The sequence below is a fragment of the Peromyscus maniculatus genome, chromosome X (genome assembly GCF_049852395.1).
Source record: "Peromyscus maniculatus bairdii isolate BWxNUB_F1_BW_parent chromosome X, HU_Pman_BW_mat_3.1, whole genome shotgun sequence".
Taxonomy (NCBI): domain Eukaryota; kingdom Metazoa; phylum Chordata; class Mammalia; order Rodentia; family Cricetidae; genus Peromyscus; species Peromyscus maniculatus.
In genome coordinates, this window is record NC_134875.1 from 26,839,355 (window position 1) to 26,865,839 (window position 26,485).

Consider the following 26,485-nt stretch of genomic DNA (forward strand, 5'->3'; position numbering starts at 1 on the left):
ACATAGTTATCTTTTGATTTTTTTATTTACAAATAAGTAGTATGGTACATTTTATCAAATGAATGAAAAGGGTTTTAGTGATTTGAGCGACAAAATACTTTCTCATTTTGCTAAAATTTATTATTTTGAAAATAAATACTTCATTTGATATTAACCTATGTCCAGTTAGCAAAATCGACAGGGAAATGAAATAGGTGTCTTAAATTTGATTTTACTAAGCACGTGATCTCATTCCTAGAACAAGTCTCAATTTATGAAGCTTCTAGAGGTCAAAGACAGTAACTCCTACTCACTCTTTAAAGATTTCCCACTGAGTGTGGTGGCACATGCATGAAATTCTGTCACTTGGGAAGTGGAGCTAGAAGGCCCCGGAGTTTGAGGGCCAGTCTTGGCTGCATAGCAAGTTCAAGGTCAGCATGGGCTAACTAAGACCCTGTCTCAACAAAAGGTTTTTACACTGTAGAGGAGAGCTTTTTCCTGAATAGTAAACACTGTCAAAGTTGGACTAAAAGATACAGGTTTAAACTTCTGTTCTACAGATTTGTGTAGGCTTTGTCAAGTCACCTAACTTCTTACATTTCACTTTTTTCACATTGTTAAAATATCATTTTATGTTTCTCATATAATACATTCATTCTCTGGACCAAATATGAGCCATTTGGAGATAATGTTACTCATCTTAGAATTTTACTGAGTTTGGAAAAATAAGAAAAGTGAAAGCTGTTTTATAAACTTAAATGGTTTATTAAAGTTTAAAATAATAATTATAAATATGTGATATGTTTGAAAGCACATCTTGTCTAGATGACCATAGAAGATTCTTAGAAAAAATTAGATTTGAGCTTGAATTTGAAGAAGATAAATAGGATTTTTATGAGAATAAGATACTTGTTTTTTAGCCAGGCATGGTGGTACATGCCTTTAATCCCCCAGAGACATAAAGATTTCTGTGAGTTCAAGGCCAGTGTGGTTTACATAGCAAAGTCCTAGATAGCAGGAGTTACAAAGTAAGACTCCATCTCAAAAATTAATTTCAAAAAGGTTCTTTTTCGCCAGGCGGCAGTGGTGCACGCCTTTAATCCCAGCACTCGGGACGCAGAGCCAGGTGGATCTCTGTGAGTTTGAGTCCAGCCTGGGCTACAGAGCGAGATCCAGGACAGGCACCAAAACTACACAGAGAAACCCTGTTTCAAAAAAAGAAAAAAAAAGGTTCTTTTTCATCAATTTATTATTGGACAATAACACATATATGCAATGCATTCTGACCACATTCATTCCCTCCTACCCCGTACCTGTCACACCCCCACCAACCCCCTAGTCCTCTAACCAAGTCCCCATCCCACTTTTTGTCTTTTTGTTTTGTTTTTGCTTTTGCTGTGTGATCCACTGGATTTAACCAGATCCACCTGCTCATTTTTATTTGTGTAAATAGGAAGACTTGAAAGTAGGGAATAGCAAAGACCAAAAGCAAAGAAAATTAATAACTTGAAGGATCAGTATTTAAAACTCATTATCTCAGAGTAATTTTCTTTAATTGAGATATCCCTGTGCTTCAAAAGTTATTTAGAAGGAGGCTGGTGAGATGGCTCAGTGGTTAAGAGCACTTGCTGCTCTTCTGGAGAACCTGAGCTCACAACCACCTGAAGCTCCAGCTCCAGGACATCTGACACCTTCTTCTGGGCTCTGAAGTCATATGTAACATACATTCACAAAGATGCACAAACATACATGTGCATAAATCTAGTAAAAATAAATCCTTAAACGTTATATATTAAAATGATCTGTTTTTATTACCTAGCATATTGTATAATATTACCTAGTGCAAAATGCCAACATTTATTGATTATTCAAGTGACACTGGAATCTTAAAAAACATTAAAGTAACGAAACTAAAGTCAGTTTCAAGTGCTGGTAGTAATCAATCATTCAGTAACCATAGCCTCTAATGAGAGGAAAGAGAATTCTGTCATCTCAGAAAATGAGACATCATAAATTTGACAGAGGAGTCTCTTACTTTCCAAGACTATGTCTCCTGCTTCTCCTGTGAATGTACACTTGAGAGCATTAAACTATGTATGGTTTTAGAGCCTTTGTCACAAAGTACAATTTATTTTGGATTATTTTATAAAATAATTTTTTTGGCATAAAATAATTTTTTCCTGTGTCTGTGCCTCTTTTTCAGACAGATGCCATGGATTATTTAATCCTTTGCATGCTAAGATGATAGTTTTCACACAGAACTATTTCTCCCAAGGAAATCCCAAGTTTTTAAATCACAAAAGTCAGATAAAACATAAAAGGAATGGCCCTGTCTGAAATGCCCTTTATATCTAATTAACTCAGGATAGTGGTTAATAGGCCATTGGAGAAATTCCAGATTTTTGTTTTGTTTTTTTGAGACAGGGTTTCTCTGTATAGCTTTGTGCCTTTCCTGGATCTCCCTCTGTAGACCAGGCTGGCCTTCAACTCACAAAGATCCGCCTGCCTCTGCCTCCCGAGTGCTGGGATTAAAGGCATGCGCCACCACCACCCAGCAAAATGAGTATTTTTAAAGTTTGAATGTATTTAATCACCAAAACATAAACTCATTTATAAGAACTTAGCTCAGAGAAAGTTATCTACCTTTTTTCTCTTTCTTTTTTGTTATATTATTGTTGCTTTAGGTTTTGTGGGGTTCGTGCTTTTTTCCCCCCTCAGTCTGCCTCCTTTAGTGGCTAGCTTGATTTGAAAGTATCTTCATAGTTTTCCTGCATCAAGTTTATTTTGTGAATCTAAAATATATACTATCCAAAGAAGCTGCTTCCTTGTATAGTTTCTGCTTTTTTATTATATAATTTTTTCCATTAAGTTAGCTCCAAGGCATTTTTACTACATTTTAAATCTAAGGACATTTTTATAGCCATTTTAAAAAGTAATATTCTATACTAAAGCACTTGTACATATCTTTCCTGATGTTCAAATCTTTGTAGGTATCGATCAAGTTTCATTAGGATTAAAACATCCTTCTTCTTCCAAAGTAAACAGTGTTAATCCAAAAAAGCCAAAGACCAATACAAGTGTTTCTGAAGCAAGTCCTTCCTCTTCATCATCTTCAAGCAATTCTCCTTCAGAGGCTTCCTCCCAGGTTATAGTAGCAAGTAAGTATGAAATCTCACATAGAAAAATGTATTAATTAGAAACCAGTTTTAATAATTGTGATGGATTTTTTAAACATGTTTAAGTTTTTTAAAAGATGAACTTTTACTCAAAGTCCTCAATTTATTTTAGATGAAAATACCTCATCAATTCAGTCTGAAACTGGAGCACCTTCACTAAGATCTTGTCCAAAGTGCAGTGTTAAGTTCAGTTTTTTGGATCCTTTGAAATGCCACATGAAGGTAAAATAGTTTCAAAATTTGAGTTTTTAATATTTTTTTGAATCAATGAAATATTAAGAATAATAGAGAGTAAATATTTGTTTGTCTAGATATTTAATAATAAAGCTTTTATTGTCATTTTCATATGAGTAAAAAATTAATTTTCATAATGATTATACAAAATTTAAATTCTTCCCAATCATGAAATTATAAAACTTAAGTTCATCATGCATACAGTGTAGCATGTGCGCATTGCATTTTAATTTTAATTGAAAATTAATAAACCATTATATTTTATTAAATAAATAATGCCATTCTTTTTACTTCTCATAAAGCAGGCATTTTGTTAATCTTTTTTTTTTTTAAGATTTATTCATTTATTATGTATAGTGTTCTGTCTGCATGTATGCCTGCAGGCCAGAAGAGGGCACCAGATCTCATTATAGATGGTTGTGAGCCACCATGTGGGTTCTGGAAAATGAACGCAGGACCTCGGGGAGAGCAGCCAGTGCTCTCAACAGCTGAGCCATCTCCTTAGCCCCACATTTTATTAATCTTAAATATAACTTACAATGTCCTTCTATTTTACTTTTTCCATGTTGTCATATTTATTTCATATTTCTCAATGAAAATCTTAGCTTTATGTCATAATTTTCCAATTTCCTAGTGGAACATTTCTTATGAAATGATAGTTTTAACCCAATCCAGAATAGGATATATAGAGTTAGAAATGAATTATAGCTTTATATATTGGTATTTCAAGTTCCTGAACTTAGGTTTTACATAAATTTGAAGGTACTAAAAAGTATGGGATTTAGAGGGATTTCTACTTAAAGTATGTTACCAGATAATATAGTATTCTGTTGTATCTTCATAAAGAGTAAAGGTCTTCTGTTTGCTGCCCTGTGTAAATGGAAGTGAGGAAGGAGGAGAAAAACAGTAAGATAAATAGGATAGGTGATATGTGGAAAAGAAGGATAGGGAGAATGCAAAGAAGCATCTTAGGAAAAGGTTCTGCTCACTGTTCCAAAGGCAGATGTTTATTAAATCCCACATCTTGGAGAAAAGTAGAGGAGTGAGAATGAGTTCTCAAAATTTCAAATACAAATATCTATTCTGGGAGCAAAACTGATACTGGATGTTAGTCCGTCTTATCTCCCTGAGCATGTGAATCCAGTCTCACATCATCAGTTCTTTCTTTGACATTTGACAATTCTATCCTGTATTCTCTTTAGGATATAGTTCTCTCTCTCTCTCTCTCTCTCTCTCTCTCTCTCTCTCTCTCTCTCTCTCTCTCTCTCTCTCTCTCTCTCTCTCATAACTTCCCTGGCGTTTTAAATAAAGTATCCTTTTCCCCTTGTTGCTTAATTCATTCTGGCCTCAATTCCATTTTAATTTACTTATCTAGTCATTTACTTATTACTTATCCTTTATGTGTGGAGTGTATGGATATGTCTGTGCACATTTGTGTGTTTGAGTATAAGTGTGCACTTCTCATTGTACACCTGTGGAGGTCAGAGGACAACCTCAGGTGTTAGTCCTTGCTTTCTACCTATTTAGAGACAGAGTCTCTTTGTTGGTGGTAGCTGTGTATGCTAAATTCTCCTATCTCTGCCTCCTATCTCTCTGTAGTAGCACAGGGATTACAGACATGTGTTACCATGCCTGACCTTTCTCCGTTCTGGAGATCCAAAATCAGGTTCTCACCCATGTACAGAAAATGCTTTACCCACTGAAGCATTTTTTCCAACTCTCATAATCCTTATTTTCTTGTTTCCATTTGCTTGCTAAATGCCTTTATTTATTGATTTATTTATTTTTGAGACAGGGTCTATGTTGCCCTGGCTGCTCTGAAACTTATTATGTAGACCATGCTAGCCTTGAACTCACAGAGATTCATTTGCCTCTGTCTCCCAAATGCTGGGATTAAAGGCATGGGCCAACTTGCCCAGCTACTTGATATATTCTTTTATTCTTTCTTTCTTTCTCTCTTTTTTTAAAAAAAGATTGATTTATTTATTTTATATATATAGCATGTATGATTGCTGGCCAGAAGAGGGCACCAGGTCTCTTTACAGATGGTTGTGAGCCACCATGTGGTTGCTGGGAATTGAACTCAGGACCTCTGGAAGAACAGTCAGTGCTCTGAACCTCTGAGCCATCTCTCCAGCCCTACTTGATATATTCTTATTTTATCCTTTTATTTTTCAATATTTCCAAAGGCCTTTATTGTTTATGTTTCTAATTTTTACCTGTGTTGCTTTTTCTTTCTAATCCTATGTGAAAACTCCTTTTCCTTCAGGAGTTTAGCTAAACCTATTTGCAGTCATTGATGTAAAAGATTTAGCTGGTAGTATAGGTATGTGGACAGAAGTGAAACCGTAAGCACACCTACTTTTAAAAACTTCCTTCCTGCCCATTTTGCATTTTCTGTGATAACAACATAAAATATATCCTCTTAGCAAAATGGTAAGCATCCAATTAAGTGTTGTTAGCTATGCATATTAATGCTGTACAGTAGATCTTTAGGGCCTTGAAGAACTTGAAGAACTAAACCTCCATATCCATTGAGTAATACTTCCCCACTTGCCACTTCCCCAGATCGTGGCACTCAGCATTCTACACTCTTCGTGGTTTTATTTAGACGATTGTAGATTTCTCATGTAAGTGTAGTCATGAAATAATTGTTCTGTTGCTGACCTATTTCACTTAATATAATATCTTCCAATTCTATAGGTAGAATTCCCTGCTTTCTTAAGGCTGAATAATATTCCAAACTGTCTATATACCACATTTTCTTTTTCATTTGTACCTTAGTAGACTTAGGTTACTTTCATGTCTTGGCTATGAATAATTCTACAGTGAACTTGAGCCTGCAGATTTGTCTTTGATATCCCAAATTAAATTGTTTTGGATATATACCCAGTGTGACATTGCTGGATCACAGAGTTGTTATATTGTTTTTAGGAACGTCTATATTTTTGCATATTGGTTTTACTTGTTTATATTTATACACACAGTGTAAAAAAGAACTGGCTTTCTCCACTTCCCTTTTCTCTTTTAGATAGAGCCATCATTGTATTTTTGACAATTACTGATTTCTAGTGCTTTTTCACATATGTATTGTTCATTTTGTATGTCATTTTAAAAAGAAATGTCTTCTCAGTCCCTTGGCCTTTATTTATTTTCCAAATCCTTATTAGAAAGTTTAAATAAGGCCCAGGGATGGGGTTGAGGAATCCGGATGCAGAGATCCACAGCTAGGCCCCGGGTGGAGCTCCTGGAGTCTAATTAGTGAGAAAGAGGAGGGATTGTATGAGCGAGAATTGTTAAAACCAAGGTTGGATAAAGCACAGGGACAAATAGCCAAACAAATGGAAACACATGAACTATGAACCAAAGGCTGAGGGGCCCCCAACTGGATCAGACCCTCTGAATAGGTGAGACAGTTGATTGGCTTGATATGTTTGGGAGGCAACTAGGCAGTGGTACTGGGTCCTGTGCTCATGGCATGAGTTGGCTGTTTGAAACCTGGGGCTTATGCAGGGACACTTGGCTCAGTCTGGGAGGAGGGGACTGGACCTGCCTGGACTGAGTCTACCAGGTTGATTGCAGTCCTCAGGGGAGGATTTGCCTTGGAGGAGGTGGGAATGGGGGGGGGAGAAGAGGGGGGCAGGAAGGGGGAGAACAAGGGAATCTGTGGCTGTTATGTAGAACTGAATGGTATTGTAAAATAAAATAAAAGGAATAAAAAAGAAAGTTTAAATAATGAGAACTAATGAAAAAAGTGAGGAAAAGGTCAAGGATCCAGTAGTTAGTTGTTCAGTCTCAGCAGTCCCAGTCTGGTGCTGGAGTCCCAAGTCTAGAGAGCTGCTGCTTTGCAGTCCACATTGGCAAAGAACTGAGTTCTAGCACCAGCAAAGGAACGACTCAGGAACAGGATCGATGAACTGGCCAGTGAGAGTGAGGGGAAGCAGGCAAAAAGCCAGAAGCTTCTCCTATGTTCTTTTATGTGGGCTGCTCCCAGAAGATGTGACCCAGATTTAGGATGGGTCTCTACCTCAAATGATGCAACCAAGAACAATCCCTCACAGGTGGGCCTAGTTGTTTGGGTTTTAGTTAATTCTAGATTTAGTCACATCGACAAGCAAGATTGGCCCTCACAGTCAGTAATGTAAAATTCTTTCATAAATGGCTGATGCTAAGCCAATCAATCATGACTTTATGTTTTAAATACAGAATAGATAACATTTACTGAAATTTAATTATATGGTCATTTTCTTCTGAAAATATTTTTTTTCCTTTCATGCATAAGCCCCTTTCTAGTTTCCTACCATCTGTGTCTATTTTTAGTTGGTTTAGAATATTTTTAATGTTGATGTTCATTATTGCTGTGCTGTTGAGTTATAAGAATTCTCACAGTTGTTTTCTAACACTTTAAATAAAAATTTGAATATTCAACAATTACAAGAATTCAATGATTTGCAATTTTTTTCCTGTTTTATTTTTGTTCTCCAGCTACTATTTTAAAGATTTATTTTTTTATTGTATGTATTGGGTGCTTTGTTTGCATGTATGTCTGTGCACCACTTACATGCCTGATGCTCCTGGAGCCTAGAAGAGGCATGGCTCTCTTGGGACTACAGTTCCACACAGTTGTGATGGTGTGGGTGCTCGGAATTGAACCCAGGTCCTCTGGAAAAGTTGCCAATGCTCTTAACTGCTGGGCCACCTCTCCTGTCTGCCCCAGTTATCTTAGAGAATCCTCCTAGAGAAATTCTACCACTGAAAATTACATGTAATGAAAAGACTTAGGTGTGAAAAGTACTCTACATTAGAATCAGTTTAAATGAGATTTTAATTTTATTTGAGGCCAATTTCCCCCGAGAAATATTTAAGTGTTTTAGATAGAATGCATTGAGATTTTGAGGATATAACTGATAAATCTTCCTTTGTGGGACACACATTATCTAGTGCCTTATATTGGAGAATGACATATCAACTGTGCTCAGAAGTCTAGTTCCAACTATGCTTTACTAAAATATTACTATGTCATTAGGTAATTAAGCTTCATACAGAATGATATATGTAACTTTTAAGTTATATCTTGACATTAATATGAAATGTATGTTTTTTGTTCAAAAATCAAATTAATAAATATTACTCTAAAAAGAAAAATTACAAGGTAATTTAAAGTTTAAAAGTTTTCCATTTATTTTGAAAGTTATTTCTTTCATTAAAATAGTGGTGTTTATTGTTGGAATTTTTTGCAGTTTATAAGGAAGGAAACTAGCGTTATTTAGTGGATGTCTTCCCATTACTAAGCATAGCTTTATATGATCTAAACCTACTGTAAATATTGAACTCACTTTTGACATCTGATTTTTTATAAGAGGTACAAATAAAATATACTATTTCTCCACTTTTAGAATTGCTGCCCAGACATGATAAATAATTTTCTGGAGACTCTTAAGTCAGAACATTCAAGGGCTGAAAACAAAGCTAACATTGACGCGGATAAAGAAAAATTGATCATGCTAGTTAGTGATTTTTATTATGGAAGACATGAAGGAGCTATTGAGGAAGACCCGAAGACTCACACAACTTTTAAATGCTTCAGTTGCTCCAAAGTTCTTAAAAATAATATTAGGTATGTAAATATTTCTTTTTATTTGTTTGAAAATTAAGAAATGATGATTTGCATCTTGGTCTTTTAATATAAATGTTATGGGTTTTTTTTTTTCTTTGCTATCTTTAGGTAAACCATTGTAACACTTCTACTAAGAAAGGCTATTCATTTCTGCTGAAAATTGTACCAGGCTTTTTCTTTTGTGCCACCAACCAGCTTCCAAATCATGACGGGGGGGGGGGGGGGGGGGGCGGCACGGGACACACGACACACGACACGTAAACGACTTATTATTAGTTTTAAGCACTCGACCTAGCTTAGGCTCTTTTCTGGCTAGCTCTTTTCACATAAATTAACCTGTTTGTCTTTATCTACCTTTTGCTTCCGGGCTTTTTACCTGTTCTTTCCTTCTGTATATCTTACTTTCACTGTTTCTTGTATCTGGCTGGCTGGCAGCTGCCTAGCTGGCTGGCTGGCCCTGGGCATGTCCCTCTCTTTCTCCCTTGTTCTTTTTTCCTTTTGCTTCTTCTCTCGTCCTCCTCTCCTATTTATTCTCTCTGCCCAGCAGCCCTGCCTATCCCTCTCCTGTATAACTATTGACCGCTCAGCTTTTTATTAGACTAATGAGGTGCCTTAGGCAGGCAAGGTGAAATAGCAACACATCTTTACATAATTAAACAAACATAGTTAAATTAATATTCCACAGCATAAACAAATGTAACACACCTTCATATGGTTAAAGTAATATTCTGTAGCATAAATGAATTTAAGACATCTTTGCCCAGTTAAAATAATATTTCACAACATAAAGTTTTTATTTTTTCTTGTATTTCATAGTGATAACTGGATCTACCTAGTTATATTTTTTTTCAGATAGCTTAAGAAAAGACAAGAGTATTTACTGTAACTTAGGAAAAATGACATATTTTCCATTTGTCGGAGTTACTTTATTATTGCTGTGATAAAACACTATGACCAAGGCAACATATAAAAGAAGGTATTTGAATCAAACCCAGGTCCTCGGGAACAGCAGCCAGTGCTCTTAACCACTGAGACATCACTCTAGCCCCAAGAAAATAGTGTTATGTTACCTTCTGATTACACGGCCCAGTGAGGGCTGAATTCCACCCCCCCAGGTCAATACTACATATTTGTAGCAATAAAAACCACACAGGTGGTACATGCCTTTCATCCCAGCCCTGAGGAGGCAGAGGCAGGGGGATCTGTGCCCAAAGCTCCAGACAGCAAACAGAAAGATGTCTGTACCAATTTTTACTTTCAAGAATAGAATTACCTCTAATTTCTAAGAAGTCCAAGCAGGGAGTTGAACTTCGAGGCGTTGCAGGGCCTTGTGTGCAGAACTGGCTGAGACCAGAGGGTCTTAGCCACAAGCTGTTCCTAAGACTCAGCTGGGGCAGACAACTGGGTGCTCCATTGCAGTAGTAACACAAAGAAGTTCGGGTGTTAGCTGCTCTGCCCCTTTCTGTCATTTGAAACATCAATGAGTCAGGGATCCACCACTTACCTGAAAGAGCTGAAGAGTCAAGATTCACTTGAGGGTAAAGTAAGACCTTACAGAGTTCGGGTACCTATATATCTACACCAGGCCCTCGGCAGAGCTACACCAGGACATCACCACACTTAGACCAGGCCATCACCACAGTTACACCAGGCCCTCAGCAGAGCTACACCAGGACATCACCACACTTAGACCAGGCCATCACCACAGTTACACCAGGCCCTCAGCAGAGTTGAGCTTATTGTTTCAAAGAGTCAGAGCCCATGATGGTGAAGGAGAGGTATGGTATCAGGAACAGCTGAGAGCTCACATCTTTATCCACAACTAGGAGGCAGAGAGAGATCAAGACACTGAGAATGACCAGAGTCTTTTGAAACCTCAAAGCATGCCTCCAATGACACGTCCCTTCTAACAAGGCCATACCCCTAATCCTTTCCCAACAGTTCCACCAATTGGGGGAACAAGTATTCAAACATATGAGCCTATTAGGTCCATTCTCATTCAAACCACATTCCATTCTGTATTAGTCAGGGTTCTCTAAAGGAACATAACCGAAAGCATGAATATATACATATATATCAAAAGGGGATTTGTTAGAGTGGCTTACAGGCTGTAGTCCAAATAGTTCAACAGTGGCCGTCTTTTGATAGAAAGGCCAAGGATCTGGTAGTTGTTCAGGCCACAAGACTGGATGTCTCAGCAGTTCACAGTCTGGTGCTAGAGTCCCAGGGAAGTCCTAGAGAGCTGCCAGTCTTCAGTCTTTGTTGGAATCTAGAAAAAGTAGGTTCTAATATCAGCAAAGGAATGGCTCAGGAACAGGACAGATGAACTTGGCAGTGAGAGTGAAGGCAAGCAGGCAAAGGCATAATCTTCCTTCCTCCATATCCTTTTATGTAGCTCCCATCAGCAGGTGAGTCTTCTCACCTCACATGATGCAGTAAAGAAAAACCCTCATGGATGTGCTCTGCTGCTTGGGTTTTAGTGATCCAGATGTGGTCAAGTTGATAAACCAAGATGAGCCTCCACATTCCTATATTTGTTTTCTTGTTTGTTGAATCTTACATTTCTTTACATAACAAAAACTACTTTATCCTGCCTAATATCTTCTATGCTGGTCTTATTTTCAATATTAGCTCAAATTTTTATACTAGCTCAATTTTTTTCAACTCATATTTATAATTTTCAGCATACTTATCTCAGAGAAAAAAATGATTCTTTTTTAAAATTATCTTCTTTAGAGAAGTCCATGTTTTATACAACATGTCTGCTTTGCTTTTGTACAATTTTGATAACACATATACAATTCCCAAGGGAGTTCTAAAGGTTTTTCCAAGACAAGTTCTCACTATATACCCAAACTCATTATGGAGACTAGGCTGGCACACTCTGACATGTGCCTGCTTCTGCCACCTGATTACGGTGTTAAAGGTGTGTGCCAACATGCCTGGTTGAAATTCTAAAGATTTTATAAATTTTTATCTTAAAATGTAAGAACTTACATTTTATTATCTGAGTTACATGGCATGTTGAATGTTTATCATCATAAGTAAGATAGTAACAGAAAAAAGTAACAAGCCAACTGGTATTTTCATTGCTATTATAGCCTGGTATTTGTTGTAAGTTACTTTGTTTTCCCAAATTTGTGTGTGTGTGTGTGTGTGTGTGTGTGTGTGTGTGTGTGTGTGTGTGTGTGTGTGTGTTATTTTTCTTGATATTTATTGTTAATATTTCTGAGATTTTTCTAGAGAAAAAATTTTTGAGACAAGGTCTCTCTATTTTGTAGCTCTGGCTGTCTTGGAACTCACTATTGTAGCCTAGGCTGGCCTCAGATTCACAGAGATCCACCTGCCTCTGCCTCCCCAGTGCTGGAACTAAAGGTATGCACCACCATGCCTGGCTTAGAGAAAAAAAAATTGAGACAGGGTCTCACTATACCTGTGACTGGTCTAGAACTCACTATGTAAACTAGACTGGCCTCAAAATGACATAGATCTGCCTGCCTCTGCTTTAATCCTGAGTACTGAGTTGAATGATGTGTACCGCCATGCCCCACTACAACTTTGTTTGTAACTGTAACCTGGTAGACTGCTCAAAACCTGATCTTCTATTCCTTCTTTCATTCTATTCATACTTATTTAATTACCACTATTTGTAAGATTTTGGGCTATGAGCTCTGTTAAATACAGACATGAGTCTAATAAAATCTTCACATGGCTTGTAGACATTATAGAGACTATACAGTAGAGCTTTAGGAAAACTAAAAAACAAAGTATGGGGTAGTAGCCTTTTTCTTGTCTTTTTTATTATTTGAGAATTTTATACATGCATATAACACATTTGATCAACTCCACCCCATTCCTTCACCCTCAATACTGCCCCACCCTCCCATATTTTTTCCCTCAAACCCACTGGCTCCACCTAGTGCTGTTTGTAGGGTGTTGGTGCCTTGCACTGGAGCATGAGCAATCTTTCAGAGACCACATTCCTGAAGAAAACTGACTCTCCTCTCCCACCAGCAGCCATTAATTGTCAATAGTTTCTTAATTAGAAATGGGACTTCATGATCTCTTTCCCAATCCATGCTGAGATTTTGGCTGGTTTGATCTTGTGCAGTGCATAGTCACACCTACTGTGAGGTCATGGATGTAACAGCGCTATTTTCTCAACATTTTATAACAAAATTGTTTAAATATTCAACAATGTCAAAAATATTTTACAGTGAGCATCTGTTTACCAATTTGATTTTACCATTGACATTGTACTATATAAATCAAATAGATCTATGTGTCTCTTACAGTTTTATTATGTATAGCCTAAAGATTCACCTACATTTTTTTTTGTTTTTGTTTTTTCGAGACAGTGTTTATCTGTGTAGTTTTGGTGCCTGTCCTGGATCTCACTCTGTAGACCAGGCTGGTCTCGAACTCACACAGATCCACCTGGCTCTGCCTCCTGAATCCTGGGATTAAAGGAGTGCGCCACCACCGCCCGCCCAACCTTCACCTGCATTTTATATTATCATGTGTCTTACTTTGGGTTTCTATTGCTGTGTTGAAACAGCTTCAGCAAAAGCAACTTGGGGAGGAAAGGGTTTATTTCATTCACAGTTCCATATGGCAGTACATCATCAAAAGCAGTGAGGGCAGGAAATCATGCAAGGCAGGAAACTGGAGGCAGGAGCTGATGCAGAGACTATGGAGGGGTGCTGCTTACTGGCTTGCTCCCCTTGGCCTACTCACCTGCTTTCTTACAGAACCTAGGACCACCATCCCAGAGATGGCACTACCCACAATGGGCTGGGTCCTCCCGCATCAACCACTAATTAAGAGAATGCCCAATAGGCTTGACCTTAGCCCAGTCTTATGGAGACATTTTCTCAACTGAGGCTCCCTCCTCTCTGATGACTCCACCTTGTGTCAAGTTTGACATAAAACTAACCAGTACATGTCACATGTAGTAAGGTGCACTTTTTGAGTAATAAGATGCTCAAAAATTTTTGGATTTCAGATCAGAGTTCAACAGGTACTTGTGCCGATGGTGGTGGCGCATGCCTTTAATTCCAGCACTCGGGAGGCAGAGGCAGGCAGATCTCTGTGAGTTCGAGGCCAGCCTGGTCGCCAAAGCAAGTTCTAGGAAAGGCTCAGAGCTACACAGAGAAACCCTGTCTCAAAAAAACAAAACAAAACAACAACAACAAAAAAAACAGGTACTTGATTTACTCTATCTATAGTCATCCACAGAACCATGTAATATTTTATATACTTTTCAAAGTAAATTAGAGACATTTACCAAAACCAAAGGAGTAGAGAAGATATCGTACTCAGCATGATGGTGCATACCAGTAATCCCAGTACTTGGAATGCTGAGACTGTATGATTGTGAAACCATCCTGGGCTACCTAGAGACCCTGTCTCCAAAAAAAGTAGATATTATAGATTATAGTTATAACCAGCTATGAAGACCAGCATGTTGAAGCCTGTAATCCCAGCACTCAGAAGGTAAAGGCAGGAGGGTAAGAGTTTCAACATAGGCATCAGCTGTGTAATGAGTTCAAGGCCATCTTGGGCTACATAAGACTTTGTCTCAACAAACAGAAATAGAGTGCTCTGTTGGTGGTGCGAATAGGAGATGAATGATCGGAGCCTCTGTGATGATTGCTTCTCTAAACTGATAATATTATCACTCCTTGTAGGATGGTTTTCTATAGAGACTCATAGTGATTTATTATAAATAGTCAACCTAATCTTAAAATTGCTTTTGATTGTTGTTTCTCTTACATCCTGCCTTAGCCTCCTTAGTTCTAGGATTACAGGTGTGAGCCACCACACCCAGCAAAGTGTTTTGATTGATTGAGTTATTTTACTTTGAAACTCAGTCTGGTAAAGGCTTTAAAATAGGTATGCCCATTCAAAGCATAAGCTTTATCAGGAAAAGTCAAACGAAGTTCCTTCTCATAAGCAGCCATTTTTAGGGAAGCTGAGATAACAGAATGTAAAACTGAGCAAATGGAAGGTGTTAGAAAGATTAACACACTGCAAGGAAAATAATATTTTCTGTATTACAATTTTTGACATTGTGACAAATGTCTAAGAGAAATGATTTAAAGAAGAAAGGATTGTTTTGGTTTGTGCTTTCAGAGTTTTCAGTCCAAAATTAGCTGAAGCCTATCTCACTGCAGAAGCACCATGGAGGAAGGGCACAGTGAAGGAAAGTTGTTCACCTGTTGGTAGCCAAGAGGCAAAGAAGTGCCAGGGGCAAGGTACATCATTTTAGGGCCTGCATCCAATGACCTACTTCCCTCAGTTAGGCCCTGCCTCCCCAAAATCCTGTCTCGTTACATGAATTAATCCATTGATTAGATCAATCACTTCCCCAAAAGCCTGTCAGCTGGTATCCAGGCCCTCAATACATGAGCCTTCAAGGAACACCTCAGATTCAGACTGTAGCAGGTAGTTATAACAACAGTAACCCAGTATCATTAAATAAAACAAAACTTCTTCTAATTACAGGCAATAACATTTTTAATTTCATTCATTTTGAAAGCAATTAATTTAAGACCTTGAAAAAATATATGTCGCCGGGCGTTGGTGGCGCACGCCTTTAATCCCAGCACTCGGGAGGCAGAGCCAGGCGGATCTCTGTGAGTTCGAGGCCAGCCTGGGCTACCAAGTGAGCTCCAGGAAAGGCGCAAAGCTACACAGAGAAACCCTGTCTCGAAAAACCAAAAAAAAAAAAAAAAAAAAAAAAAAAAAAAAGAAAAAATATATGTCATGCTACCTTTGATGGTAGATTGCCTCCTCTAAGTATTTTATTTTGAAATAAAAAACAAGGCATGGTGGTACACGCCTTTAATTCCAGTACTTGGGAGGTGGGCAGAGACAGACAGATCTCTGAGTTCAAGACCAGCCTGATCTACAAAATGAGTTCCAGGACAGCCAGGGCTGTTACACAGAGAAACCCAATATAAATAATATTTTATATATAGAAAGGAAGCTTGCTATTTTATTTTTACCAACAATAGCTATAAATCTGAAATGATGATAATTATAGCAAATTAATGGTATTTAATATTGGACATATTACTGGATTATTTTTAAAACAGAAATGGAAAAGATGTTTAAAGAACTCCTTAATGATGTTAACCTTTGTTTTAGGCAGTCTTAGACTGGCCTCCAACTGACTGAGTAGTACAGAATAACCTTGACATATCCTCCTGTTTCTACCTCCCAAGTGTTGAGATTAAATGTACACCTTTTGATTGGTGATAGAATCTGCTGTGTTTCCCAGATGAGCTGTAAACTCATAACCTCAAATAAATCCTTCTTTCTCAATATTCGTTAGTTTTGTAGACACAGGATGCCAGGCTAAAGTATTGTCTTAGTTACTTTTCTTTTGCTGTGACAAAAATACCATGACCAAGACAACTTATATAAGAAAGCATTTAATTTGGGGCTGATGTTTACAGAGGCTAATAGAGTCCATGACGATCATGGCATGGAGCCTGGCAGTAGACAGGTTGGCATGCAATAGCTGACAGCTTACATGTTGAGACAACATCACAAGGCATAAAGAGGCAGAAAGTTAACTTGGAATAGCAAGGGCTTTTGAAACCTCAAAGCCCATCACCAGTGACACACCTCCTCCAACAAAGCCACACCCAATCCTTCCCAAACAGTTCCTCCAACTAGGAAACAAGCATGCTAATATATGAGCCTATGGGAACCAATCTCATTCTAACCACACCACAAGTATACACTTTTCTCGGGGATTTAAGGCCATAGAGATAATATTTTGAATTGCAGTCATGCAACTACATCTTAAAAGTTTAAACTCAGATAATTATTTGTGAACCTATTATTGTTATAAATCTTCATTTTTGCACCTGTTTTACTATTATTTATAGGTTCATGAACCACATGAAACACCACTTGGAACATGAAAAACAGAACAGTGAGTCCTGGGAAAACCATACTACATGCCAGCACTGCTACAGGCAGTATCCCAATCCCTTCCAGCTACAGTGCCACATTGAGAGTACGCACACTCCTCATGATTTTTCTAGTAAGTGACAGTTTTACCGAATTCGATTGTCTGATTATGAGAGAACCTTAAGAACCACCCATTCCTATTACTATTACTAGTAGTAGTGTTACCTTGTTACTTTATGTATGGTTATACAAAATGAATCTTGTTTGTATATGCATCTGAAAAATGGTATAATGTTTTTTCTCTTTCAGCTATTTGCAAAATCTGTGAATTGTCATTTGAAACAGAGCATATGCTTTTACAACATATGAAGGACACTCATAAACCTGGTGAAATGCCATATATTTGCCAGGTATACATATTTATTAAATATTTTGGTGTTTGTTCAGTGTCTGCATGGCATGAAATAGTATTGTTTCTTTTGACTTCTGAAGCATTTAAATAAAATTAGTTGGTATACTAAAATTGAAAAGCCTCTGTGTTTAGTGAAATTTCCCATTGGTTGAACTCATGTATTGTATATGAGTGTAATGAGCTGGATTCGGCCTTCCTGGCCACAGTTCTCTGACTACTGTCATAGACAGTTGTCCAACTGGAGAAAGAGAAAGATGGGCTTATCATATAGGGAAGAATATAAATGTTTTGGGGAAACAGGAAATATTAATGAACCTAAATAAATATTTTTTGACCAGTGTTTTTTCAGAGTTTGAAGTGACTCCCAATATTAAGAAAGCAACATAAAAATAAACCGTCTCTGGCTTAGCCTTTAAAATCCAAATAAAAAAAAATACTGTATTATGTAGCAGTAAAAAGCATAGAATAATAAGTGTCAGTGCTTGAAAATTTTAAGTCAATGTAAGGGATAATAGATATGAAAAGAGAAATAAAGTCTAGCTCTAGTTTGAAATATCCCTAGTGCAGGATGTTTTTCTAAAGCAATGATATATCACTACTCATTTGGTGTAAATTATATGCAAATTATAAAGTTTGATGTTCAACTTAAACTTTATTTGTATTTCTAGGTTTGCCAGTTTAGATCGTCAATATTTTCTGATGTAGAAACTCACTTTAGATCATCCCACGAAAACACTAAGAACTTACTATGTCCATTTTGTCTCAAAGTTAGTAGAATGGCAACCCCTTATATGAATCATTACATGAAACATCAGGTGAGATTTATACTTTATTTTTCATATTGTTTTATTCAAAAGATATACATACTTAGAACATTAATTAAATTTATTCCAAGGAAAGAAAACTGTTCCAAATGACATGTTTAATTAACAGTTTATGCTGGTTTATGAAACATCTACTTTTTTTTCTTTCCTGCTTTCAGGTAATACTGAGGTCCATAACCAGTGAACTTTCTGAAAGATATCACTAGAAATAGAATAGAGGAAAAAGGGGTAAATGAGTGGAATGTATAAGCTGCATGTTTTGGCATCCAAGAAATTACAGATAGTTAATATTACCCCTGAAAATCCTTCAAATCCATCAAAGAGTATATATAGTATGCTTGTCAAAAATTTCATTGTAGGAACCTTTTTGTTTTTCTTTTTTTTATAAAAAAACCTTTGGAACAAATCACTGTTTCTTTGGTTGAACATCATGTTATTTCTGTATCCTCATCAACCTTAGTACCTTGCAACATACATACACAAGACAGACACTGAGATTTGAAGTTTAGTTAATTTGAATATTAGATTAATATCTCCAACACAAGCCTCTAGGAAAATGTTCTTTGAATGGAATAGCAGACATTTTAAACTCATTGTGCTCAATGCTTATGTATATTCTTCCATTCTCTTGCTGCCTGACTTGCTATTTATTTAACAAATAATTTATAGTGTATAAATTTTGGGATACAGAAGTAAGAAAAGCAAGCTTTGCTGTCTGGAATTTGCATGATAATGGAGAAAGGTGTATGTGAAATTTACATACATACCAGTTAGTAGTAAACACAGTGGGAAAAAAAATATAGGTGGATTGGGACTTCTAGATCTTTGGTGAAGGAGTAGCTTCTCTTTTTTACATGAGTTGGTCAAAGAAGACCTCTCCAAAGGGGATAAGAGAATATTCTAAACACTGGGAACATTTTAAGTAGGTTAGATAGTGAGGTGAGCATATATTTGGGATGTTGGAGGAATAGCAAGGATGTTAATATGACTGGAGCACAGTAAAGAAGCAGTAAGGCCAGGTGGTGGTGGCCCACACCTTTAATCCCAGCACGTGGGAGACAGAGACTGGCAGATCTCTGAGTTCAAGGCCAGCCTGGTGTATAAAGCTAGTTCCAGGACAGCCAAGGCTCCACAGAAAAACCCTGTCTCAAAAAGAAAAGAAAGAAAGAAAAGAAAAAAAAACAGCAGTACGAAAAGTAGTAGCTGAGGTTTGAAAATGGAAGATGGAAGGCAAACCAGATGAAGCAAGGCCTTGTATAGCAGAGTCAGGATTCCTGAGTGTAATGGAGGAATGTGTAATGTGTTTAAGATCACCCCAGCAGCTATGGGAAGGAGTGACCAGACTAGGGTTAGAGGACAAAAACCTGTTTCCAAATTCACATTTATACAGGTATGGATGGTAGCAGTGGTTGGAGGTAATGAAAATTGAGAAATGTTTTAAATATATTGCTAATAACTTATTATAGGTTGTATTAATGTGTAAGAAAGAGAAGCGTTAAGAGTGACCAAGTCTGTTTTTTTTTGTTATGAGATGCTGCGAGAATGGAATTTTCATGTGCTGAAATATTAGAAAAATATGGAAGAAATACATTGTTAAATGTATATAATTTTTTGAAATTATTATATTATTTCCCCCTTTTCCCTCCCTCCAACCTCTCCCTTACCCCTTCTCTTCTTGTTCTCTCTCAAATTCATATCCTGTTTTTCTTTACTTGTTAAACACACATACACACATATTCAGACCCCTAAATATATAACCTTCTCGGTCCATGTCATGTTAGCTCTATGTATATGATCTAGGACTGACCATTAGGTACTGGATAACCAATTTGGGGCCATTTCATGGTACTTTTACATGTTCTGTGTTCCATTCTGGACATGAAGGAGAAGTTGCTTTTCCTAGAGAAAAAAATGGAAATTTACATCAGTGACATATAAGAGATTCAGATTCCAGGTATTCGTGACATCACTGAAATTTATCTAAAACAGTAAAACAGACACTTTACATTTATGTTGTATATCTGTCTGAATATCATGAAGAACTTTTATCTGTCATTTGCCTGCTGCACATCAGTAACTGCTAGATACTTTTGTGTGTGTGTGTGTGTGTGTGTGTGTGTGTGTGTATTATATATAGTACCTTGATTTGGTTTTTTTTCCTCCATGATTATTTATTTACAAAGAAATACTTGTGTGCTTGCGGACATACAGATTTATAAAAAAATGACTATTTTGCATTTATTTTGCTTAAGATTTATATATAAATATAAGGTATGTGAAATCAATGAGAATATATATATATATATATATATATATATATATATATATATATATAAATATTGCAATTAACAGATAAAGAACACTAACTGGCTATAAACAAGTGACTTGATTTTTCTGGAGTTCTATTTTGTATCAGCAAAATAATATGTCTGTTTGAAAAATCAAATCACAGGATTATCAAACAGTAAGTTGGAAAGCGTTGTTTTATACTTCCATATGCGTGCAGCTCAACCTCATGATATCTAATGATGTGTGTCTATTTAAATTTAGACCTACAAAAAATAAAATTACAAAATTATCTTCTCAGTTGCACTTCTCCCTTTTCACTGTCCATTTGTAAGTGGTCGATTTCACAATGGATAATGCAACTATAGAAAGTTTTGTTGCATAGTACTGCTATTTAGAACTATATTACATAACTTTCTTCAGAGTTTCTGGTTAGGTTTTTTTTTTCATTTTTTGTTTTGGTTGGTTGGTTGGTTGGTTGGCTGGTAAGTGTTTGTTTGTTTGTTTGTTTGATTGATTGATTGAGACAGGGTCTCACTGTGTAGCCCTGGCTGGCCTGGAACTTGCTATGTAGACCAGACTGACCTTGAATTCACAGAGATCCACCTGCCTCTGCCTTCAGAGGGCTGTGATTAAAAGCATGCGCCACAATTCCCAGCTAGACTTTTTGGTTTTAAAAGTTAATTTTGTTTTACCAACTTGTGAAATAAATGGAGATAGCAATAAAGAATTTACTTTTTCTAAGGATAAAAATAAAATGTAATTTACTTTTGTAATTTTGCATGTTTGAATACTTCATACATCAAACTTATAATCAGAAGTGCCTTACACCACAATAGGTGTAGAATTTTTCCCAGTAGATTCTATTTGATATAAGTTCATGTTGGGTATTTTGTATCATAGCAAATACTTTTGAAATTTAAAGACAACCTTTTTTTAAAAAAATGGAATAAAGTGCTTACCTGGTCTACATGAAATCTTAGAATTCATCTTCAGTATTTCACAAACGAATGATAATGAATGAATGAATGAATGAATGAATGAATGAATGAATGAATGACTCCATATAGCCCAGTGATAGCATAAGAGGTTGAGTATGATCCCTAGCACCAAAAAGAAAAAGAAAGAATATTATGGCATTATTTATAGTGCGAGATGGTAAAATAGTCACTTTTTAAAATTATAGAGATGTTAGTCAAAGAGAAATTTCAGGTCTCAGGGTTTGTGATTGGTAGTTGTTAGTGTCTCTAGAATATGGTGGTGTATAGCTATAATCCTAACGCTTGGGAGGCTGAAACAGGTGGATGACAAGAGACCAACAAGGTATACCACATACAGAGTTTAAAGGGCAGCTGGGACTGTATAGTGAGACCCTTTCTCATAAAAGAAAAGAAAACATATTTTAATATCATTTCTAATCATTTTTATAAACAGAATAAAGGAATACATCGTTGCCCAAAATGCAGACTACAATTTTTGACCTGCAAGGAAAAAACAGATCATAAGTTAGAACATCGTACATTTATAAAGCCTAAAGAACTAGAAGGATTGCCTCCTGGAACAAAAGTGAGTATTAAATGTGTTGTATTTTAGCATTTTGTCTAATAAACTCCTCGGCTGGGTATGGTGGGGGATGCTTTGAATCCTAGCACACAGTAGGCAGAAGAAGGTGGGATCTGTGAGTTCAAAGATAGCCTGATCTACATAGTGAAGTCCAGAACAGCATGACTCTGTCTCAAAAAAAATAAAGGAAGGAAGGAAGGAAGGAAGGAAGGAAGGAAGGAAGGAAGGAAGGAAGGAAGGAAGGAAGGAAGGAAGGAAAGGAAGGAAGGAAAGAAGGAAGGAAGGAAAGAAGGAAAGAAGGAGAGAAAGGAGGAAAGAAAAAGAAACCCCTGTCTGGTCTTATCTATTGAATATAATATAAAAATTTATCTAATTTTATTAAGAACTAAAGTTAAGGTTTTATTCTTTTTAATTTGTGTGTGTATATATGTACGCTATATGTTAAGAACTAAAGTTAATGTTTTATTACTCTCTGTTAATGTGTGGGGTGTGTGTGTGTGTGTGTGTGTGTGTGTGTGTGTGTGTGTGTGTGTGTGATGTGTTAGTACCTGTAGAAGCCAGATAAGAGCGTCAGATACCCTGGGGTTACAAGTAGTTGAAAGCCCCATCCTACATGAATTCTGGAAACCAAACTCAGGGCCTCTGCAAAAGCATCCATTGTTCTTAACTGCTGAGCCTTCTATCTCTTCAGCCAGGTTTCGTTATTCTTATGCTTGAAAAGTAAAACTTTTGAATGTTGTTTGAGTTGATTGACAGATGCCTTGTTGAAGTGACATCCTTTGTAGAGTCATTGTAGGATGAGTCTCTAAGTTGTTTTAGTACTCTGTAGGCTGTTTTTCTAATCTATTACATGCCTCCACTGCTAGACTACAAAACATTTGAGACTGGGAATCATGTTTAATTTATCTTTGTGTTCTGAGCATCTATCATAGTGCCTTGAATGTTATGGATGTGTTGAGGTTGATGTTACTGAATCTACTTTTAGAAAAACAAGTTCTTTTACTGGATAACATTACTGTTTTTAGTGAATAAGCACACATTTGACTATAAGTTTCATTTTCTGTGTTTGCCATATTTTTTCTCTGACTTCTTTATATAAAGTTTGCTCCTGAATATTTGGTCCAGCAGATGGATGAATAATCCAAAGTTATGTTGTTCCCAAGCTTTCATATTTGGCTTTTAGCGCATACTTTTGTGAGTATATCTGCTATTAGAATTACCTAAAATCAGATTACCTAAATTAATATAGAGCAATTGCCGTCAACATCTAGAGTAAGAAAAGCATTCCAGTGTAACGTCTTGCAATCCATTTATCCCATGTTGAGACTAGACATAGAGAAAACTAATGTGAACATTGCAAACCTCTCATATTTTCCATGTTGTAATACAGTAATAGTAATAATATCTATAAAACCCATGTCTTTTTTTATTATCTTCTAATTTATCCAGTCAGCCATCCAACAAGACAGGAGGATGAGTTAGTATTGTCCCTGTATTTAGATAAAGTGACTTAGATGGAATTAATTCTTTACTTAAAATCACAGGGAGGGGGCTGGAAAATGCATTTCTTTAGATACTCATATAGTTTACACTAACTTCTAATTATCCATTAATATCTGTGTTTACATATAAATGTTGCCAATATAAAACTATAATATTTCAATAGCAAATAAACATCCAACTAAACATCCAGTTTCATTTAACTGATAAGACCACTTAAAATATATGGGAAACGGGGCCAGTGAGTAAAGGTACTTGCCACCCACAATGCAAGTCTGAGGACCTGATTTCAATTTAAGGACCCATATAAACAGAAGAGAGACTCAATTCCAGAGTTATTCTTTGACCTCTACATGTGCACCAAGTATGCGCGCACGCGCACACACACACACACACACAAATAAACTACAAAAAATAGAATAAATGGAAAATATATCTAATTGTACCTTGTGTTTACTACTTTAAATAAATATTTGACATTTTGAATTATACTGGTTTTTGTAACAGCTTATTTAGAATATAATTCATGTACCAGACATTTTTCCACTTAAAGTGCTCAGTTCAGTGGTTTCATTAACATATTCAGAGTTGTGAAAACATCATCTTATGCAATTTTAGACCATTTGCATTATCAGTGAAAGGAACTCTACATCCATTAACAGTGAGTGTGTTATAGCACCACTCAATTATAGCAAGCTTTAGTCTCTTCCCTATGAATTTTTCCAGTTTGAAAATTCCATATAAAGGAAATCCTACAACAGATAGTCTTTGAGGATTTCTTTTATTTGGCATAATGTTTTCTAGGCTCATCCATCTTGTAGCATGTTTCAATGCTTCATTCCTTTCATAACCGAACATTTTCCATTGTATGTATATTTTCGTTCATCAGTTGGTGACATTTGATTTTTTTAGGCTGTGGCAATGATGCTATAAATATTTTTGTAAAAGTTTTTGTGTAAGCATCTCTTTTCATTTTTCTTGGGAATGTACCTAGGAGTAGAATTGTGGGCTCCTTTGCCAGCACTTATATTTAGTGTTTATATCTTCTTTGAAAAGATGCCTTCTTATCTATTTTGTCGTTTGCTTATGCTTTGGATGGCATATTTAAGAAGACATTTCCTGCAGGCCTGGTGGTGCCTTCAATCACAACACACATGGGAGGCAGGTGGATCTCTGTAAGTGTCCAGCTTGGTCTCTATAGTAAGTTCCAGGACAGCCAGTGCTACATAGAGAGACCCTCTTTCTCTCAAAAAAAAGTAGAAGTCATTGACTAACCCTCATGGTATGAGAATTTATTTCCATATTTTCTTCTGAGAGTTTTATAATTTTAACACTTAAGAGTTAATCCTTGATATATGTTAATTTTTATGTTTAATATGAAGTAAGGTTTCTAATTCATCCTTCTATATGTGGATGTCAGTCTTTACAGCACTGTTTAAATGTTTACAGAACTGCCATTCCTGCCTGAATTGTTTTGGCACTCTTGTATTTGATCATAAGTGTGAGGGCTTGGGCTGGCTGGAGAGATGCCTCAGTGGGTAAAATACTTGTACAAATGGGAAAGCTGAAGTTTTGGATCCCAAGCATCCCCATAGAAAAAATCTGAGTAGGTGTGGTGGCCCAACTGTAATCCCAGGATGTGGGAGGAAGAGACAGGAGATTCCACGTGCAAGCTTGCTAGCTAGACTAGTCAAATCAGCAAGCTCTGTGTTCAAGCGAGAGGCCCTGCTTCAGTATACAAGGTGGAGAGCAATTGAGGAAGACACCTGGTATCAAACTTCAGGCCTCCACATACACACGTGTGCCCCCACATACATGAACACACTCACACATATTAGATAACTAAATGTGAGCCCTTATAGGCAGTGGTTTTTGTTTTATTTTTCAAGATTTATTTATTTATTATGTATACAGTATTCCACCTGCATGTATGCCTGCAGGCCAGAAGAGGGCACCATATCTCATTACAGATGGTTGTGAACCACCATGTGGTTGCTGGGAATTGAACTCAGGACCTCTAACCGCTGAGGCATCTCTCCAGCCCCCAGGTGGTGTTTTTGATGCCACTTTAATAATCTAAAAATACATCCTGCCTTTGTTTTCCTAGGTTACTATTCGAGCTTCATTTGGATCTGTTCAGTCAAGATCGTCAAGCCCACCTTCGAGCCCTATTCCAAGTACTTCTCTTCAAGTCTCGTCTCCAACGTCTAAAAGTACAACTACTAAAAGTACAACTGCTAAAAGTACAACTGCTAAAAGTACAACTGCTAAAAGTACAACTACTAAAAGTACAACTACTAAAAATAACACAAAATTATCTGCAAATAAAAGTAAGATAAGTAAGGCTCAGACAGTTTTAAGCACGACGATAAGTAAACCCAATACAAGTAAATCAGGTACAGGTGCAACTAAATCCAAAGCCAAGCCATCCTACAAGCAGAAGAAACAGCGCACCAGGAAAAACAAATTCAGTATAGCTTTGAAGAACTTGAGGTACTATCTTGATTCATTATATGTGATACTAACTTAATCTCAAAAGTTAAATGTTTCTTTTAATGACTTACCACGTCACAGAACCTTCTTACACACTGAAAGGACAATTACTCTTCTACTATGACGACTAAGCAGATAATAAAATGGTACTTTTTTACAACTACTGAGCAGAATTTGAACTGCTGTGTTTATTCTGTGATTTTAATCTTTTTCACTAGTCTTAAACTTCATATTTTTACCTAATGACATTAAATTGCTTAACTAACCCCACCCTTTTTTTGGTTTTTCGAGACAGGGTTGCTCTGTGTAACAGTCCTGGCTCTCCTGGAACTCCCTCTGTAGACCAGGCTGGCCTGGAACTCACAGAGATCCACCTGCCTCTGCCTCCAAATGCTGGGATTAAAGGTGTGTGCCACCACCCTGCTTAACTAGGCCTTTTTATTCTAGAGGAATATTTATTTACATGTGTTAGATT

At 36.7% G+C, this 26,485-nt stretch overlaps 1 protein-coding gene across 9 annotated transcripts in view; it reads left to right on the forward strand.

The window, feature by feature from the left end:
- Window positions 1-26,485, forward strand: part of Znf280c (zinc finger protein 280C) — a 64,129-nt gene that overhangs the window by 28,324 nt on the left and 9,320 nt on the right. For 7 of the 9 annotated variants that reach the window (XM_076562424.1, XM_076562419.1, XM_076562422.1 and 4 more), the window contains 8 exons: window positions 2,970-3,137; window positions 3,268-3,377; window positions 8,786-9,006; window positions 16,908-17,065; window positions 17,242-17,342; window positions 18,013-18,159; window positions 21,889-22,020; window positions 25,625-26,010. In XM_076562424.1, coding sequence (XP_076418539.1) covers window positions 2,970-3,137; window positions 3,268-3,377; window positions 8,786-9,006; window positions 16,908-17,065; window positions 17,242-17,342; window positions 18,013-18,159; window positions 21,889-22,020; window positions 25,625-26,010 — 1,423 coding nt within the window. The remainder of the gene's footprint in view (window positions 1-2,969; window positions 3,138-3,267; window positions 3,378-8,785; window positions 9,007-16,907; window positions 17,066-17,241; window positions 17,343-18,012; window positions 18,160-21,888; window positions 22,021-25,624; window positions 26,011-26,485) is intronic. The other 2 variants (XM_076562417.1, XM_076562421.1) reach the window with 1 other exon arrangement.